The sequence below is a fragment of the Corythoichthys intestinalis genome, chromosome 8 (assembly GCF_030265065.1).
Source record: "Corythoichthys intestinalis isolate RoL2023-P3 chromosome 8, ASM3026506v1, whole genome shotgun sequence".
Lineage (NCBI taxonomy): Eukaryota > Metazoa > Chordata > Actinopteri > Syngnathiformes > Syngnathidae > Corythoichthys > Corythoichthys intestinalis.
The window spans coordinates 32,677,829-32,696,219 of NC_080402.1; the positions used below are offsets into that span (position 1 = coordinate 32,677,829).

At 39.2% G+C, this 18,391-nt stretch overlaps 2 protein-coding genes across 3 annotated transcripts in view; one reads left to right on the forward strand and one right to left on the reverse strand.

Annotated features, from left to right (window-relative positions):
- Window positions 1-18,391, reverse strand: part of LOC130920188 (UPF0575 protein C19orf67 homolog) — a 79,373-nt gene that overhangs the window by 26,637 nt on the left and 34,345 nt on the right. The gene's annotated exons all lie outside the window — the stretch shown is intronic.
- Window positions 1-18,391, forward strand: part of LOC130920186 (uncharacterized) — a 55,237-nt gene that overhangs the window by 20,203 nt on the left and 16,643 nt on the right. Inside the window, exons 2-4 of one of the 2 annotated variants that reach the window (XM_057843171.1) lie at window positions 5,063-5,616; window positions 5,754-6,138; window positions 11,889-12,130. In XM_057843171.1, coding sequence (XP_057699154.1) covers window positions 5,127-5,616; window positions 5,754-6,138; window positions 11,889-12,130 — 1,117 coding nt within the window. In that variant the 5' untranslated portion in view covers window positions 5,063-5,126. Of the gene's footprint in view, window positions 1-5,062; window positions 5,650-5,753; window positions 6,139-11,888; window positions 12,131-18,391 lie in introns of both variants that reach the window. The other variant, XM_057843170.1, reaches the window with a different exon arrangement.

Genomic DNA, 18,391 nt, shown 5'->3' on the forward strand with positions numbered 1-18,391 from the left:
AAAAAGGTTTTTTCTGTTTTTTTTTGCCGCATATATATGGCGGAAAACACTCAGGTGACTTGAAGTTCCGCTCTGAGACACCCAATTTGGCCAAAATTCAAAATTGTCGTATATGCATGGGTGATAGATCATTGGGAAGCTTAATATCTTTTTTTTTTTTTTTTTCTGTGGGAAGAAAAATTTAGAAGAACAATGCGTTTAAAAAAAAAAATAAAATAAAAAGTGTTTTTTTGTTTTTTTTTGTTTTTTGTTTTTTAAACCTCAACTTGGAAGTGAGAGCATGAAAGAGCATGAATTAAAGACAGCATGATTTTAATGAGATATTATCGTGTACTTACCTTGTTTTATTCCAAAAACTCCATGTAGCATGTATCACCGATTGTCAAGACACAGCTGCAAATGGCCACAGCCGGACATTTGGGGGATTTTATGGATGAAACACGGTAGTATAACAAGGGTCGCAATGCCGAAATCGCAGACATCAAGGAGTGGTCGAGATTTTCTTTTTCTAATATTTACTCTTTTAAATTTATTATTTATTTATTTTTCAATTTGTCTTGTTTGGAAAGGTTATTTAAAATAACGGGGGAAATGCAACCGTAACAAAAAAAAATACAATTAAGCGATAGTTATGAGGTAGATAGATATCCTTTACCTATTTACAGACACCATTGTTTTCATTGTGACGTAATTTGTTTGAAAGTTTAAAATATGCGAGTGAATAATTTTATAAAGTCTGTTTTTTTGTTAAACTAAATATTAGACATCAATAAACGATTCTAAGCTAAAAATGATTGACATTTCAAATAGTATAATTCTTTTTATGGCTGGGTTGAAACGAAAGCGGTTGCACTGTGTCTTTAAACTGGGGGTCTCCAGGGTAAAACGGACAAATCAAAAATAGTTTGGGGGCTTAATGCGCCGTGAAACTGCTACGATAGCATAGATGTATTGTTCTATCAAACACAACAGTTCTTTGGCTTAAAATACAGCAGTTTATTTTAAAAAGGGGTGCAAGAGCAGAAACGGCTTTTTCAGCCTTGTCTGCATTTTCTGCCATATAATATACTAGTGCATATTACAAATATGGGCTAAAAAGAAACAAAATAATCCCAAAATACATTGTCATTGCCAAAAGAAACAAAAATATATACGTATGTTGTAATAAAAATGTGTACTTCGGTATTGGATCGGTACTCTGTATTGGCAGATTTTTAAAATCGGGTGACTCAGGTTCTGACTCGGCTGCAAAAATATGCGATCGGGACATCCCGATTCAATACCCAAATGTTATGGTAGTAGAGAATCATTCAACTAGCAATGGTTTACATTACCCAAGAGACCCATATGTTTAATGACCAAATATAGTACTGTACTAGGTCTGCAGCTATCGACTTTTATTAGTCGATTAATCTGTTAACTAGTTGTTTGAATAATCTGAGAAGGAACATTTAAGATTGCACTTTGAGAAGAGCATTAAATGCGAATACAAAATAAAATTTCCTGAGTGTTTCTTCAAACTATGCAGAATTGCACTTGCATTTTAAAAAAGAATTAAAATTAGGGCTATCAAATGATTAAAATTTTTAATCGATTTAATTACAGCTTAAAAATTAATTAATCGTAATTGTAATTCAAACCATCTATAAAATATGCCATATTTTTCTGTAAATTATTGTTGGAATGGAAAGATAAGACACAAGACTGATATAGACATTCAACATACAGTACATAAGTACTGTATTTGTTTATTATAACAAATCCACAAGATGGCATTAATATTATTAATATTCTGTTTAAGCGATCCATGGATAGAAAGACTAGTTCCTAAAAGATAAATGTTTGTACAAGTTATAGAAATTTTATATTAAAACCCCTCAATGTTTTCGTTTTAATAAAATTTTCAAACAAAAAATAAACTAATAGCTCGCCATTGTTCAGCACCACCAAAACAGCGGGGCATGTGCGTTAATTGCTTTAAATATTTCAATGTGATTAATTTAAATAAAAATAAAAAAATACCGCCCGTTAACGCGATAATTTTGACAGCCCTAATTCATACACTTTTTTTTTTTTTTTTAATCGAATAATGAAGACCCAAATCTACCTCCAAATGGCTCCACCCAGGGGATACAAATTTTGACTGGGGTAACTACATTGGCATGACACCGTCGGGCGTACCATATTCAGTGGATGACGATCTTGGCGAAAAGTATAGCTGTCCTAAGCATATATAGACATATAGATCTATAGATATAGACATTCAACATACAGTACATAAGTACTGTATTTGTTTATTATAACAATAAATCAACAAGATGGCATTAACATTATTAACATTCTGTTAAAGCGATCCATGGATAGAAAGACTTGTAGTTCTTAAAAGATAAATGTTAGTACAAGTTATAGAAACTTTATATTAAAACTAGGGTTGTTCCGATCATGTTTTTTTCCTCCCGATCGTTTTAGTTTGAGTATCTGCCGATCCCGATATTTCCCGATCCGATTGCTTTTTTTGCTCCAGATTCAATTCCAATCATTCACGATAATTTTTCCCGATCATATACATTTTGGCAATGCATTAAGAAAAAAAATGAATAAAACTCGGACGAATATATACATTCAACATACAGTACATAAGTACTGTATTTGTTTATTATGACAATAAATCCTCAAGATGGCATTTACATTATTAACATTCTTTCTGTGAGAGGGATCCACGGATAGAAAGACTTGTGACTTTGTATATTGTGACTAAATATTGCCATCTAGTGTATTTGTTGAGCTTTCAGTAAATGATACTCTATCCATGCCCAGATGCATGATGGGAAGTGGAACCATGACTGTGCATAGTGCTACCAATTGATATATCTTCTCTGCGTTGGGAAATAACATAATTAAGGTGTTAAGAAAAAGATCAATTGCTACCTTGCTTCCCCACACTGCTTCCCATGATATTTGTAATCGTAGGGAGAGGGATTGTAAGGCTTTAGCCAATTAAAAAAAGGCTGCCAAAATTCACTCTTTTCATTTTACGCTGCCTTTTATCTCTCTGTATAGGTAAAACGGCGCCATTACAGATTGAGTGCGTCAATGCAAGAGTGGGTCGTGCAGCTCATGCATTAATTGCGTTAAATATTTTAACGTGATACATTTTTTAAAAAATTAACTACTGCCGTTATAGGGATAAATTTGATAACCCTACCTTAAGCCTAAACTAAAGACTCTGGATGAGCGTAACATATTATGTTTGTAACGTTAACTACAATTAGAAAACGATTTAATTAAAAAAAGACGTATGTATATTAAAAAGGCATGGCCGATATTTTTTTGCCGATTCCGATACTTTGAAAATGACGTGATCGGGCCCGATCTATCGGCATCCCAATCGATCAGGCCCGATCACGTCATTTTCTAATTAAAATCTCTAATTAAAACCCTTCTTAATGTTTTCGTTTTAATAAAATTTGTAAAATTTTCAATCATAAAATAAACTAGTAGATCGCCATTGTTGATGTCAATAATTACACAATGTGGTGCTGAAACCCAAAAAATCAGTCGCACCCAAGCGCCAGCAGAGGGCGACAAAACACCGAAAAACACAAGTAACAAGTGGACATTACACTGTGCTGTCATTTTAATCTGTTTGAGCGGGGCATGTGCGTTATATGCGCCAAATATTTTAACGTGATTAATTAAAAAATTAATTACCGCCCAATAATTTTGACAGCCCTAATTAAAATACCTGAGCTTAGCCTCAAACGGTAAAAAATAAAATAAACGAGGATCTAAGTACGACAAGAGAACAATTGGCTAACTTGCATAGCAAAAGTCCGCTAGCTTGAATGTGATAAAATGCTATGGTTTTTTTTTTCTTTTTTTTACAATACTCCTAACAAGTCGTTCAAACACATATTCCCCAAAAAACTGCTAAATATACGGATAAACTTGGTTAAGAATGCATGAAAAAAACATTAGCTCAAAGAAAAACTGGCCTTATGTTGGTCTTAACAGGGAGCAGCTGGATTCAGCCATGTCAAATGAGTTGTTATATTCACTGTTGCCACTAAAGAGCAGTATATCCACCCAAATCAATAAAACTAAATGCAAACCATTACAACGCCACTGTAATTAAACTAATACTTGAAGCAGCAAAATTTGATTCGAAGCTTTTTTCTAATCGAATTACTCGAGCAATATACTGTACGTACTAGGAATACCATATTATCTGTCCATCATTGTGTCAATAGTGAGTCCAAATGTGACTTCACATTGGTTTGATTTGGTGCACTGACTCAACAATTTCAGTGTGCGGTGTGGTATGAGACTGTCCTAAGTGAAGGATTGACACTACACAAGCGTGATAAAGCACAGTCACCAGTTAGTGCGGTTGCGTGCGCGTGAATGGGATTTTAATGATCCAGTGCACTCCTTCCTGTGTGCTGCATCACATCATGTCAGCTGGTTAGAGATGATGCGATTACTTGTCCAGAAGGGGGTCATCAACGGGGAGTGTGATTCAACCTGCGGTAGGCTAAGTCCCTGGCATTAGTCGTTGGCTCATCATGCTGTTTGAACACTCTTCCCTTTCTGGCATACTGTTGCTCTTTAACTTATTGGCAGCCATTGACAGCGATAGACATTCAATTCTAACTGCGAGAGCTGACAGTGAATGATCGTTTCAGTGCCATTGACGCCAAAGTCTTTGCCTAAGTCAGCTCACAGGAAACATTTATACAGGCTCTGTTTCACTTAGTCATTTGCAAAACACATAAATTTTATTAGTTGTATTCGTGCTTAAATTATTTGCAAGATCCTGTAGCTGTAATCCATTGGCCATGTGTTGTGAATCGCTGTCGCAACTGCGGTCAATGGCTTGACAATTGGAGTACTTTGACCAGTTTATGAAGATATTTATTGGTATCCCACATAAGTAACTTCCTGTTTTTTCAACCTCCCCCAAATTCCTCAGAGGCCCCTTACCATAAATGGTCTTTCCTTTCCATAGTTGTAGCTTTACCAAAGGCGACTCACTAAAATGAATTCTTCTTATTGTTCACAGAAACCTAACGTGAGGGGCGACCCTTGAATTAGGCAAGACACGGCATCAACCTCAGTGTTGAGGAATGAAACCGGATGGGGTTAGCATGGATAAAACAGAGCCCACAGAAGCTGCAGCACCTGCGGAGTCTTCAGTGTCACAGGAAAATGCGGTAGAGCGAGCCTCAACTCAGTCAGGGCAAACAGAGAATGATGTTTCACCTGACAATGCGCCAAAGACCAATGGGAAACCAGACCCCCAAGTCATCATAGAAGCGTCGCCCTCCAAAAAGCAGGCCGCCACAAAAACACAAGATTACCCAAAAGCCAAGCCCCAGCCACATGCTGTTAGCACACATCGCCCTCTGAATAACAACCAGTCTTCTACAAACAATAAAAACTCTGGGAATAAAATGGCAGCAAAACCACCTTTAGCGAAGCCTGACACCAAAAGACCAGTGACTGTTGCTACTGTTGCGCCCTTCTCCAAATTCCAGACCCAGGTGGGTGAACTGCGGCCCGTGGGAAGTGGAGCATCGCGGACGACATCGAGTGCTTCTGTGACTGCAAGAAATGGTACCAGCCCCACAACCATAAACAGAAATCATAGTAAGAGGTCATCCGCTGAGGTTGACATTTTATTTGTCAAACTTAGCAGTGTATCGTGTAATAGTTTGGGAATATTATTGGACTAATTCAATTTTGGGTTTCAGTTTCAACAACTACGGGCAGACCAGTGACATCTACTGGCATGAATCCAAGCACTTCTGTTGCTGCCAGAGTGGACAGTGGTGCCATTCCAAAGACTGGGAAATCAAGCACTTCTACAGCTGCTAGAATGGACAGTGGTGCCATACCAAAGACTGGGAAATCAAGTACTTCTACAGCTGCCAGAGTGGACAATGGTGCCATTCCAAAGACTGGGAAATCAAGCACTACCACAGCTGCCAGAGTGGACAGTGGTGCCATCCCTAAGACTGGGAAATCAAGCACTACTGTAGCTGCCAGAGTGGACAGTGGTGTCATTCCAAAGACTTGGAAACATGGCACCACTACAGCTGCCAGAGTCGACAGTGGTGCCCTTCCAAAGAATAAAAGGTACAATCTGCAACACATTGTATTTAAAATGATCTTGTGTTGGTTAAAATTCAAATTACCATACAGTTACCATCCATGTTTTAAAGCATGGATTCAGCCTCTGTTTTCTCACTTTTGGCCAATAATTGTTGGTGCTTATTTACTGTCATTTTTGGACTATGAGCCACATTCACCAAATGGACAGGAAAACTATTTTTTTTCATAAATAAGCCACACCAGACTTGAAACCACAGATGTCTAATTTGTATTATGGGATATTTTGCACCAAAAACATGCAGGTCATAAAACCGTCAGCATTTTACGGAATGAAATATGTGAAAATTATTAGAACTGAAACGAATACTCGAGCAACTCAAGTAACTCGGTTTAAAAACTGGTCAGAGTAATTTTATTCACCTCGAGGAATCGTTTAATTTTGCCAGCTCTAAGCATCACGTTTTGCCTGGACTACTACGGGACGTCACGTGTGTAGAGGAAGAAGCAAAAAAAAAAAAAAACATACTACAGCCGCTACAAACTACGCCGACGTTGCTAAAAACTACGCCCGCATGATGCCAGTGTGGTAGCAGGTAGTGTCTGATGCGTCTCATAGATACGCATGCATTTAGAACTAGATGCGAAATGACGGACTCGTCCGCGTCTGGGCCGCGTTGGTAAACAGCGCCATCTTTAAGCAGTAAACTTCTCAGCGCCAATAAATATAACGTTACTGTCACTCGCACACGTAACGTTAGCCCTTCGGAGGGCTAGGTTTCTATTGATTATGACCACTGTCGATGTGTGGCTAACGTGTCTTACATACAGGCTTTATTTAATCTGTAAAAACACAGCTCTGTAGAGTGATGAGGGTGTAAAATTAAAACATAGTAAAGCTAACTGTCAGTTTTAGATATGAGTTTTGTGCAGTTAGTGAGTCCAATTACACACACGCAGTGCGAGTCATTGAAGCTTAAAAGGCCTGAAACACAGGATCTTAACTCATTTGCTCCCAGAAATGTATAAAAACGTTCTATTTTTAAATGCTCCACTGGCCCACAAACGTATTTATACGTCTTTTGCGTTTTTTTTTAATAAGAAGCATATATAGCTTTCGCTGTATCTGAGAAACAAAGAACAGCGCTCCAAACCCCTTTTAAAGCAATAAAATTGGCCACTGGAGGGCAGTAGCGCATTTTGGAAGACCAGGCAACCGATTCAACAGCAGTGAACGGCCGGGCAGCTTTGTCAGAGCGCTGGTGGCATGAAGCCAGGCGGCGCTCCGAACGGGCAAAACAACGAGAGGACGCCTGGGACGCTAGGCGCTGGACGACTGTGCAAAACAAGTGAAAAGGAGCGGCTCGCCAAGCAGACCCCGCAGAAATGCAAAAATAATCCATCTTTGTGAGACAGACAACGATGAGGGAAAAGTTTACACAGCTGACGTGGCGACAACGGCGTCATCTCGGCGACAAACCGTCATCTCTCAGTAGTCGTGTGTGAATAAATTGTTACTTTGCTATCTAAAGCTCTATTTGTCTGGTTGTTCATGGTATTTTGTAAAAGGAAAACATTAGTCAGATGTTTGGAATGTAACGAATGCAAAAAATAGCTTTGTTAAAGTCAAAGTTATGTTTGAAATGTATGTGTTTACAAAACTCATTTTCTCAGTTTTTGGAATTGGAAAATTGCTTAAACTAAGCTATTTTCTAATGCTGATTTCTAAAAAATGGAAAAAGATATGAACTTACTTTTTTTCTGCTGAAAGAAGAGAGTCTAATCTTTCTTTTGGTGGGTTCCAAGTTTATATAGCAATAGAACATAATTTTCTGTGGGCCTTGCAAAATCAGTCAAAATCCAGAAAAAACGGCCGGGAGCGAAGGGCCTTGCTCTGGTGAAAATGGCTGGGAGTCAGAGTTAAGAGAGTCACTTATTCTGAAGACTTAACAATTTGTCCCATAGCTAAACTCTTTGGAAGGGTCCAGACCACCCCCACTCCCCATAGGGCCCCCAGATACTTGAGTCAGAATCCCTACTGCTTTTGCTTTGGTCAAGACAAATATTTGAGATGGATGGCATTTCATTTTACTGTTAGAGCCAGACATTTAACTAGTTTTGTATAGAACAGATTACCGGTTGTAAGGTAAACTGTGGTATGAAAACATCAAGGTTTCAAAACCGCAAAAAAATTTCCATCATACTGTCCTTACGGTATTAGCTGTTTTTTATGTCCCAAAAATGCATGGAGAAATTCCTTGCTTGCAGCTGCAAGGCTCAACCCTCCGGTTGTTGCTCAGTGTCAGTCAGCTGTGCTACACAATAGCTGGAGGAGGTGATACTCCTGAACTTTTTCCCCCCATCGAAGAAAACGAAATCACTGGTATGGGAATACTTCGGCTACAGGAAAGTAAGACGGCGGTGACTTAGAGAGGCGGCCCAACCAACATGTAAAACATGTTTGCGGAGGGTGGCTGCGGGGGAGGCAATACATCCAATATGATTTTGCATTTATACAAAATTAAAGGTTAGTAAACCCTGTCATGAACATTTTCCACCAGCTACGAGAGTTAACTCCAGCCTGTTTGGTGTGTCTAGCAGTGGTAAAACATGTTTTTTTTTTTTTTCTTCTCCAGCAACTCTCTGTTGAGAAGGGTGTGTGTGTATAATGTAAACATGATACAAGTCATAAACATGTGCTTTTTATGGAAAATAATTCAATTATTTTGGTTCTGATGGTAATCATGTTGAGCTGTGGGTTTAGGCTCAAAGGACTGCATTTAATTTTATTTATCATTTAAAAAAAATATTCAACATCATACTTATGTTCCAATTTGCTAATGTTTTGAAAAATAAAAATCCTGCTCAATGGATTAAAAAAAAAAAAAAAAATTTTTAACTCTGATATTTCAAAGTAACACATTTCAGAGCTGTAATTGCAATGCTGTGAAACTGTGATAGTTTGGTTTAAGGTTATCATACTGTCAGAAAATCATACCGGCACATGCCTAGTTCTGTATTATCAAATACCAAATAGTTTTCCATTTCCTATGATTTCCTGACTATAAGCATGTTGAGGTGGTTGCAGCTCAACGTTGCATTCGTAGGAAGAATTGACGGAGAATAAGTTGTCTTTTAGCCAAAACTTGGCGTGTTTAATTTCCATCGACATGCGGATACATCCTCTCTCATTGCTGTCTTCACAGGCAATCCCACAAATCAAAGTCATCAAAGTCAAACAAGAAGTAATAAAAGTAGCACTTTAGACAATTAAGTCCAATCCTGCCATCTTGTGGCGAAAAGTTAATATGTCAATAATAACAAGTAATAGGAACATTATTTCAACATCAACTGAGGACACATTTATGAATACAGAACATTTCCTCCACCATTTCTCTCAACACCCCCACTTGTTCTCATGTTGATGCCTTTTTAACAACCAAATGAAATTTTACATTTCAAATTCCAAAAATAACACTGTCAAATTTCTTCAATTTTAACTTTGTTACAGGTTTTGTCATGATATCAGCTATCATGTCATCCGTTGTCAATCAGGTAGCACACGCAATCTCCTCTTCTGAGTGCGACTCCACTGCACCGGGTACCATCTGCCAACTCGACGCTGTGGTTCTCTGGTTTGAACGTCTCCTGGAATCTTTTGAATTTGGTCTCGTCAGTGATGATATGAGATGTCGCTGCCGTGTCCACCATCAGACCTCGTTCTCGGCCTTTGATCCCACATTTGAAGCACACTAACTCTGTGTCGTCTTTGATCCGGTCACGAGTGTTTGCTTTTGTGGCTTACTTTGAAGCTCTTGCTTAAGTCTTCATCACTCTGTCGCTTGATTCTGCTGCATTTAACTTTTCAGTTTCTTCAAAACTTCGGAGTTTGGTTTTGAATTCTGCAAATGTCATGTTCTCATCGGTATGCGCCACATGAACTGTAAATGGCTTGTAATTTTCTGGCAGCCCCTTCAAGACCATTGCGATAAGTAGACCATCTCCCAATGTTTCACCTGCATTTCGCAATGCTGTGATGGCGGTCTCAGCTCTTATTATGTAGTCCACTATGCTTTCTTCTTTTCCCTTTTGAAGAGATGTTAGCATGGTGTACAACTTTATAATCCTGGGTTTTCCCTTCCCAGCATAATATTCTCTTAATATTTTCAGAGCTTTTCTTCCGTCATTTGGCGCATCTCTCATTATTAACGAAAGGCTTTTATCATCAAGAAGTTGTATCATTTCGGCATACGCGTCCGCATTTTTCATTTTATCATTTTCTCTCTCTGCTTCAGTGGTTGGTCCTACCAGCACTGTCTTCTTTAGCCCGATAAGATGAAAATGTCCCAACATTTTAGTTTCCCAGAGTTCATATTTAGCTTCATCTCTGTCAAATGCCAGTCGAGGTAACCTACTTGTTCCTCGTGGATCCATGTTGCCTGTTAGCTTTTTCCGCTAATCAGCAGTCCGTGAGCACACTGTCCTTCGCGACCTTCTACACGGTGGAAACTGACTTTACCTTCGAATGACTCCTGGGCCCATAACCTGTTGAGGTGGTTGCAGCTCAACGTTGCATTCGCAGGAAGAATTGACGGAGAATAAGTTGTCTTTTAGCCAAAACTTGGCGTGTTTAATTTCCATCGACATGCGGATACATCCTCTACATTGCTCTCTTCACAGGCAATCCCACAAATCAAAGTCATCAAAGTCAAACAAGAAGAAGAAGTAATAAAAGTAGCAATTTAGACAATTAAGTCCCATCCTGCCATCTTGTGGCGAAAAGTTAATATGTCAATAATAACAAGCAATAGGAACATTATTTCAACATCAACTGAGGACATATTTATGAATACAAAACATTTCCTCCACCATTTCTCGCAACAAGCAGCATTGACCAAATTTTGCCAAATTAAAAAAAAAAAAACATGCCACACGTCACAGTAAGCCCACACTGTTATGATGGGATAGTTGCGTAGATGTTTACATATAGTAAAAGATTTGATTAATCAAAACTGTCTTTATTTACCAAATTAACACTGACATACAGAGTTGTGTCCTCTTTCATATAATAATCAGCTTTCAGGGAAGCCAAGTAGCCAGTTGCTGTCATGTTTTTTGATCAAAGTACCGTATACTGGAAGGGCGTTCCGGCTCAGAATCTTATGCCGAAATGCTGTTCTGGCCCACTTTCACCCCTGGATAAACCTCGAGTCTTGTGTCAGCACAAGAATAGAGGCCTTTCGTTGCAAACTGTGGCTGGCCAGTTATTTAAAAATCTTTCTCCCCACCCATAGTTAGCCTTAAATAGTTCTTGGCACAGTACATGGCATCAGATGGAGCCCTATTTGTCAATAAAATCCCCAGTTTTGATGAAAGCACAGCCACAGTCACCGTTAACATTGAGATTTTGGAATCTCAATTTACACGGATGGATTACTTGATAAGTAATATCAGGTTTTTTTGGGGGGGGGGCCGTTTAATACATTGGATAGTTTTAAAAGGCTCTTTTTACGTCATTAAAAAAAAACTCCAGTGTTTACCAAAAAATGTGTTTTGGAGTTAGCAGGATTATGCAAAAACTGCTTAACCTACTTCTGAAGCCCTGCGGAGGGGTGGGGCATGACAATAATGAGAATCCAGTGCATCTTGCTCTGTGACTGGTCACGAGCATTTCATTTTTATGCAAATGCGTTAATCTCAACCATGCCACACGGTTTAATCATTTCGTCTTGTCACTTGAAATGTTTAAGAAACTCTTTTTAATTTTTTTACCCCAGGCCTACTACAGCCAGTTCGGCATCATCTGGATCCAGGCCTGGTAAAACTGTTGCATCCAGTAGTGCAAAGGCTGTTTCATCAGGATCTCGATCAGCACCTTCAACATCTAGGGCGGGTAACCACTGTGCATCCAAGCCACCCAGCATTGCGAGTGGCAAAACGGCAGCGGCTGGGGTTACCACAGTACCCTCTACTGGCAGGAATACAGCAACACTGTCTGTCTCTGCTGCTGCAAAGACTGGTAGGTATTGGGAGAGAGATTTGTGTGGGCGGAAACAAAAAAATGAATACAATTCATCTGCGAGTCTGTTCAAGATCCACAAATATAGCCAAGATTTTCATGCGTTTTTAAAAACCACAAGTATTTGCACAATTTTCGCTTGTTGTTAAAATCTACACATAACTGCAGAATATTTTTTTGGGGTGTGCTTGCACTTATTATCATATAATTATCGCGCAAATATTTGAGTTGTGTTTGTGGATCAGCGGGAGACCCCATAGGTAGGAACTTGTTCAGAGAGGAACGCTCAAAATGTTTTATTTTTTTCAGTGTCTGTTTTCAAGGCTCAAGCACCTATTCTACATTAGCCAACTGTCACAGAACATAAGCAAACAAATGGCCACAAAACTGATGAATACCGAAATCAATTTATTTGATTTGAAATCTACTGGCGGGACACTCAAGTGATTTGAAGTTCCACCAATTTGGCCAAATTTCAGAATTGTCCTATATGCATGTGTGATACATAATTGGAAAGCTTAAAATCTCTATTTACTGGTTGAAGAAGATTTTTGAACTGGCGGGCATATTTTGACAACTTAAAAGTAGGTCAAATCAAGTGATTGAAAAATAGACATTTTTGAGACCTTTGAAATTTTCTATAAGGTTCTCATTTTAAAAAAAGGTTTTGGACACCCCTCCTGGTACGTAATAAATAACGAACACTTCAAGATGCTCCCCCTTTGTCTACTCAAGTCTTTGAAAATCAATATGCACGCACTAAGACATGTGGGTGGATGTACAATAATAAGGAATAATTAAGGAAATTGATGTGGGATTAAATGTGGATTTAAATGAGCACTGTTTTATTTTGTAAATAAACATGTCTGAATGGGGAGTTAGCTGCATAGTTAATGATAACTTTACTGTATACAGTTTTTTATTTGGCTTGATTTTAATCTGTGCAAAGAAATAACATTTTCAAGGAAATTTCAGGGGTGAAATTCCAATAGACCCTACTCACATGACGTCACAACCACGCCCCCGCGCCATATTGTCCGTCAACTCGTCGTTGTTGATGCATTACCGCTACGTAAATTCCTCCTATTATGGCGTGTTTTTCTGCTCGTTAACATTAATAATCAAAATGGTGAAGGCGTGTGTGGCGGTCTGTTGCAATAACAGAGAAGATAGACGGAGAGACTTGAAGTTCTACCGTATTCCGAGAGACCCGGAGAGTAGAGCGAGATGGACTGCTGCAATTCGACGAGAAAACTGGGGCTCCAAACGATTACCACAGATTATGTAGTAGTCATTTTATAACTGGTAAGATGCATTTAATATATATTTAGAGGGTTTTCGGCTGACAACCACAATTAAGATCATTGCTAGGCTAATCGTCGACAACATACAGTTTCAAATTCAAGATGCTTATTTCTTCTACCATCATTACTTTTTGAATAATATTTAGCTGGTACCAAGTGAAAGAAGCTGGCCTCGTCTACGGATCATCAGTTAAACAGGTGTGTCCAAACCTTTTGCAAAGGGGGCCAGATTTGGTGTGGTAAAAATGCTGGGGGCTACCTTGGCTGATTTACATAGAATATATTTAAACAAATGTTAGCAAGCCCTTCTGTGTGTCACATTTGCTTTATTTTTATTTTTTTTAATTCATAATATCAACAGTCTCGTCTTTGTGGCGTTCTCTTTCGACACTATAATTATCACTATAATTTCTCGCTGCGTATTTTCCCTGTAATGTTGTCGTACATGTCAGCGTGTCTTGTTCGGTAATATCATTATCACGTCACATCGAACTCTTTGAAAACAGGGACTGTCTCTTTGCAAATGAGGCAGACACAGTTGTTGCGTGTTTTATTGACGAAATAGTCCAATATCCACCTATCCTTGAAGCGTCGGCCATCGCAGTCAACTTTTTTTGGGGGGATTGTCGCCATTTTAGAAATCACACAGGGTAATGTTGCTTAGAGTGCTGCTCTTAATGTTTTTCAAAGTTTCGTGAGAATAGGCAAAGTTTCTGTGGAAAAGATAGTTGTAGATATCAGGGTAGCAGATGTCAGGCAGAGAGGGCGAAGACAGCGGGTCGAAAAATATCGATTTAGGCATCAAATATGGATCTGGCGAATGGATAGACTGAAGCTTTTCCACATAACGCCTTTTATGCAACTCATCCAATGAGTTTACAGCGTCTCAAAGCACCGGGGCTTCCATGAATTGCACTATAAATTGCACGACAAATTGAAACCATTGAGAATACGGATAAACAAAGACGGACAATATGGTGGCCGGATACAGCGACACGTCATTCTGTGACGTTGGTGAGTCGGGTCTATACCATAATGTTTTCATTTTTGCAGTGGGCTTTTAAAATATTTTTTTTTATTATTATTAAAGAATGTGAATACAAGATACTGAGAATAAAAGGCTTCATATGCATAAAGGGAACATGTAAATGTGAGTACATAACACTATATTTATTGTATTTAGCCTTGAAGCCTAGGACATAGGCTTTATGATTTAAGCATCTAATTTATCTAATACGTCGATATCATCCCATAATAAGCAATCCAAACAGCAACAAGGGTCGAAAAGATGATGGACAGCTTGCTAGTCAGTTACCCTGCTGTGTCCATAATTCTTGCGCTAGCATTCGACTGCAATGGATGTCTTTTTGTGGCTTTCCGGTAACTCGAGGAGAGAGCATACTTAAAGATACTCTGATTTTGAAGACACATTATCGCGTACTTACTAGTGTTGCACCGATACCATTTTTTTTTGGCCCAGATACCGATACCTGGCTGTGCAGTATCGGCCGATACGATACCACCCCAGTTTATATATATATATATATATATTATATATTAGGGCTGTCAAAATTATCGCGTTAACGTGCGGTAATTAATTTTTTAAATTAATCACGTTAAAATATTTGACGCAATTAACGCACATGTCCCGCTCAGACAGTATTCTGCCTTTTGGGAAGTTTTACAGCAAGTTTGTTGTGCTGTCTAACAGCGAACTCTTGTGGTCGCTTTGCGACATGGTTTATTGCTTTCTTGCCAGTTCAATATGGCTGCACGACGTCTCGGGCTGACGCCTACGTTGTAATGTTGTGCTTATATGATCCTTGGACAAGATTTGTCCGTAAGTATGGTTGTTGTAGAATGTACATATTATGTTAGTAAGCGAAATGTTATATTTTTTTGTATGAGACGCTTTTTGTTTATGTTTAGTGAACCTGTATAGCGTGCTAAGCTAACGTTGTTGCAAATGCAATGCTTGTGTACTTTTTTTTTGTAGTTTCACTACGGTCTAAAGAGGACAGTGGTTTGAGGCCATTTTATTAATAAATCAGATGAAAAAGGAAGTCTGATTATTAAGGCGTCGTTCACTAGCTGTCTAGCTTTGGGAAAAGTAGACGCTTCGGTGTGAGGACAGCATAGACAGATTTAAATGACAGTAGAATGAAATGCCCACTACAGTCCTTTGTACCGTATGTTGAATGCAGGGGTCGCGTTAACCGGATATTTTCCGTGGTTGACCGGTTTTTTAAAACGGTGACGGAAAAAACTGAAGTCCGTCCATCAGTTTGACAGGTTGCAATTCACACCCCTGACCACAGGGTGGCGAGTTAGCATATTAATTAGCTATTGTCTCTCTTAATGCATGACGTCGTTGGCTCTTCTGTCAGAATATTGTAGCGGGGTCTGGCGGCGGCACCGTGATTGACACATCAATGCGAGGTTCTTATTGGTGCACCCGGTGTGCCAGCGCGTCATCCAATTGATGGACAAGATTGCCGCCTGTGTATAGACCCCAATCACATGACGTCACAACTCCGCCCCCCTGACTGGAGCCGCCATATTGTGTGTCAGCTCGTCATGTTTACACATTACCGCTACGTACATGCCTCCTATTACGGCGTGTTTTTCTGCTCGTTAATATTAATAATCAAAATGGTGAAGGCGTGTGTGGCGGTTGGTTGCTGTAACAGAGAAGATAGACGGAGAGACTTGAAGTTCTACCGTTTTCTGAGAGACCCGAAGATGAGAGCGAGATGGACTGCTGTAATTCGACAAGAAATCTGGGCACCAAACGATCACCACAGACTATGTAGTAGTCATTTTATATCTGGTAAGATGCATTTAATATATATTTAGAAGATTTTGGGCTGACAACCACAATTAAGATCATTGTGTGACGTTGGTGATTGGGGTCTATATCGTTGCCTCTTTTTCTTTGGGGGCGGAGTTGTTGGCGGTAAGCAGAGTAAAAAGGGAGAAAAATACCACGACTTCCGTGTCTAATTTTTCGCCGCCAAGCAGGCGTTACAATATTAATTAAAAATGAATGAAAACTAAATACTATTGATCATGTCATCATTATCATTTTAAAAATTTAAGTGACGGGTAAAAATAGACTATGACCGGATTTTTATGACCCTGTCAGTCAAAATGACAGACAACGAAAATGTCTAGCGCAACCTCTGGTTGAATGTATATATCCATCTTGTGTCTTGTCTTTCCATTCCAACAAATTATTTTACAGAATATATATATAATTTACAGAAAAATATGGCATATTTTATAGATGGTTTGAATTGCGATTAAATGCGATTAATTACGATTAATTATTTTTTAAGCTGTAATTAACTCGATTAAAAATTTTAATCGTTTGACAGCCCTAATATATATATATTTATATATATATATATATATATATATATATATATATATATCCCCCCCCCCCCCAAAGAGTTGCATAATTGGATGTGAAATCATTGCTATCAAGGCTTTGTCAGGCTGTTGCTTACCTTTGCAAAATAGGAAAAAGACTAGTACAAAGTATAATACTAGCCCAACAGTAAGAAAGTAAAAATAAGTTCATAATAATAAACTCTGAATGAACTGAGTAAACTTTTTTTTTTTACACCTCTCAAAGGCCAAACAGTGCAACTTTCATGAAATTATTGTCACATTCTGCTGCTGGTTAGATTGTGTTTTGTTGCTGGGCTGTTAGTGTGGGCGTTCCTGACGTCGCACCTGAATCCAATGCGGGCTCATCAACGCAGCACTTAAGCGCGGGTGAGCTCAGAGAAGGCTGCCGAGATATTTGCTTTGCTGATCGCCATTTGACATCTCGCACTATAGTCTCGCTACATTTGCTTGTTACACCCCTGCATTGGGTTTTTTCTGTTAGTGTGCTGCACTCGTTTGTAACCTCTACCCTGTGCAGGTATTTGAGTGTTTTTATTTTGGCTTTTTGGCTCGCTGCCTATCGTCTTAGTTAATCTTCGAGTTTGTGGTATTGAGCTCCGTCGACCTGCTGTCACGGACTCCTTTTGTTATTTCTACTATCCCACGATTGCGTGTTATTTTTTGTTTGCAATCATTAAACCCTTGTACTTATCCCCCGCTTGTTGTCCGCTTCGAGGTCCAACTTTGTTTCCGCATTTGCGGACCTCACAATTATAAGTAATAATAATTGACCACAGCATCCCGTCTCTCTATTAGCCTCGTTTTTTCGGGAGGGGGTGGGTCCCTTATTTCTATTTCTGAAAGGTGGCAACCCTACTTTGGAAACAGTTCCCAAATTACTGCAGCATTTCTTTCAGTAAAAGACAATAAAAGTAAAGTAGACGTAGTGAACTGACCAGAGATTGTTGCACCTGTCCAGCGCCCTTCCTCTGGATAGCAGTCCTGCTCTTGCAGGCTCAAACTCTATGTGTTCGTTCACGTTTCGTCTTCACATGTTTTATCAGGTTCGAGGTATTGAAACTGGCCGATTTAACTCCACATCTCGAAACTTTCAGGCCGCAAATCTTGCACGCAGCCATTGATTTTAATTGACGGGATTTCTATTTTGAAATATTTCCCGACCGCCGCCATGTCGGCCATGTTGCCATGTCGGCCATGTCATTGGTCAGAAGTGGCTATTGGCCCGTTCTCATTGGTCTGGAGCAGGCCAATAGCGATAGCTGTTTGGTGTTCACGTGTCATCACACAACACAGAGACAAAGTGTAGTGAGCGCCAGGAGGGAAAAAAAAAAAAAGGCTGCGTTCAAATGTTATAATAATGGACCGGTAAATGGTATCTGCGCCGTCTTTGTTGGTACTCGCAGATACCGATACCACCATTTTGGGCCGGATCGGCGCCCCCTGCCGATACTAGTATCGGTGCATCTTTAGTACTTACCCTGTTTCAATCCAAAAACTCTGTGTAACATGTATCACCGAGTGTCAAAACACAGCTGTGAATGGC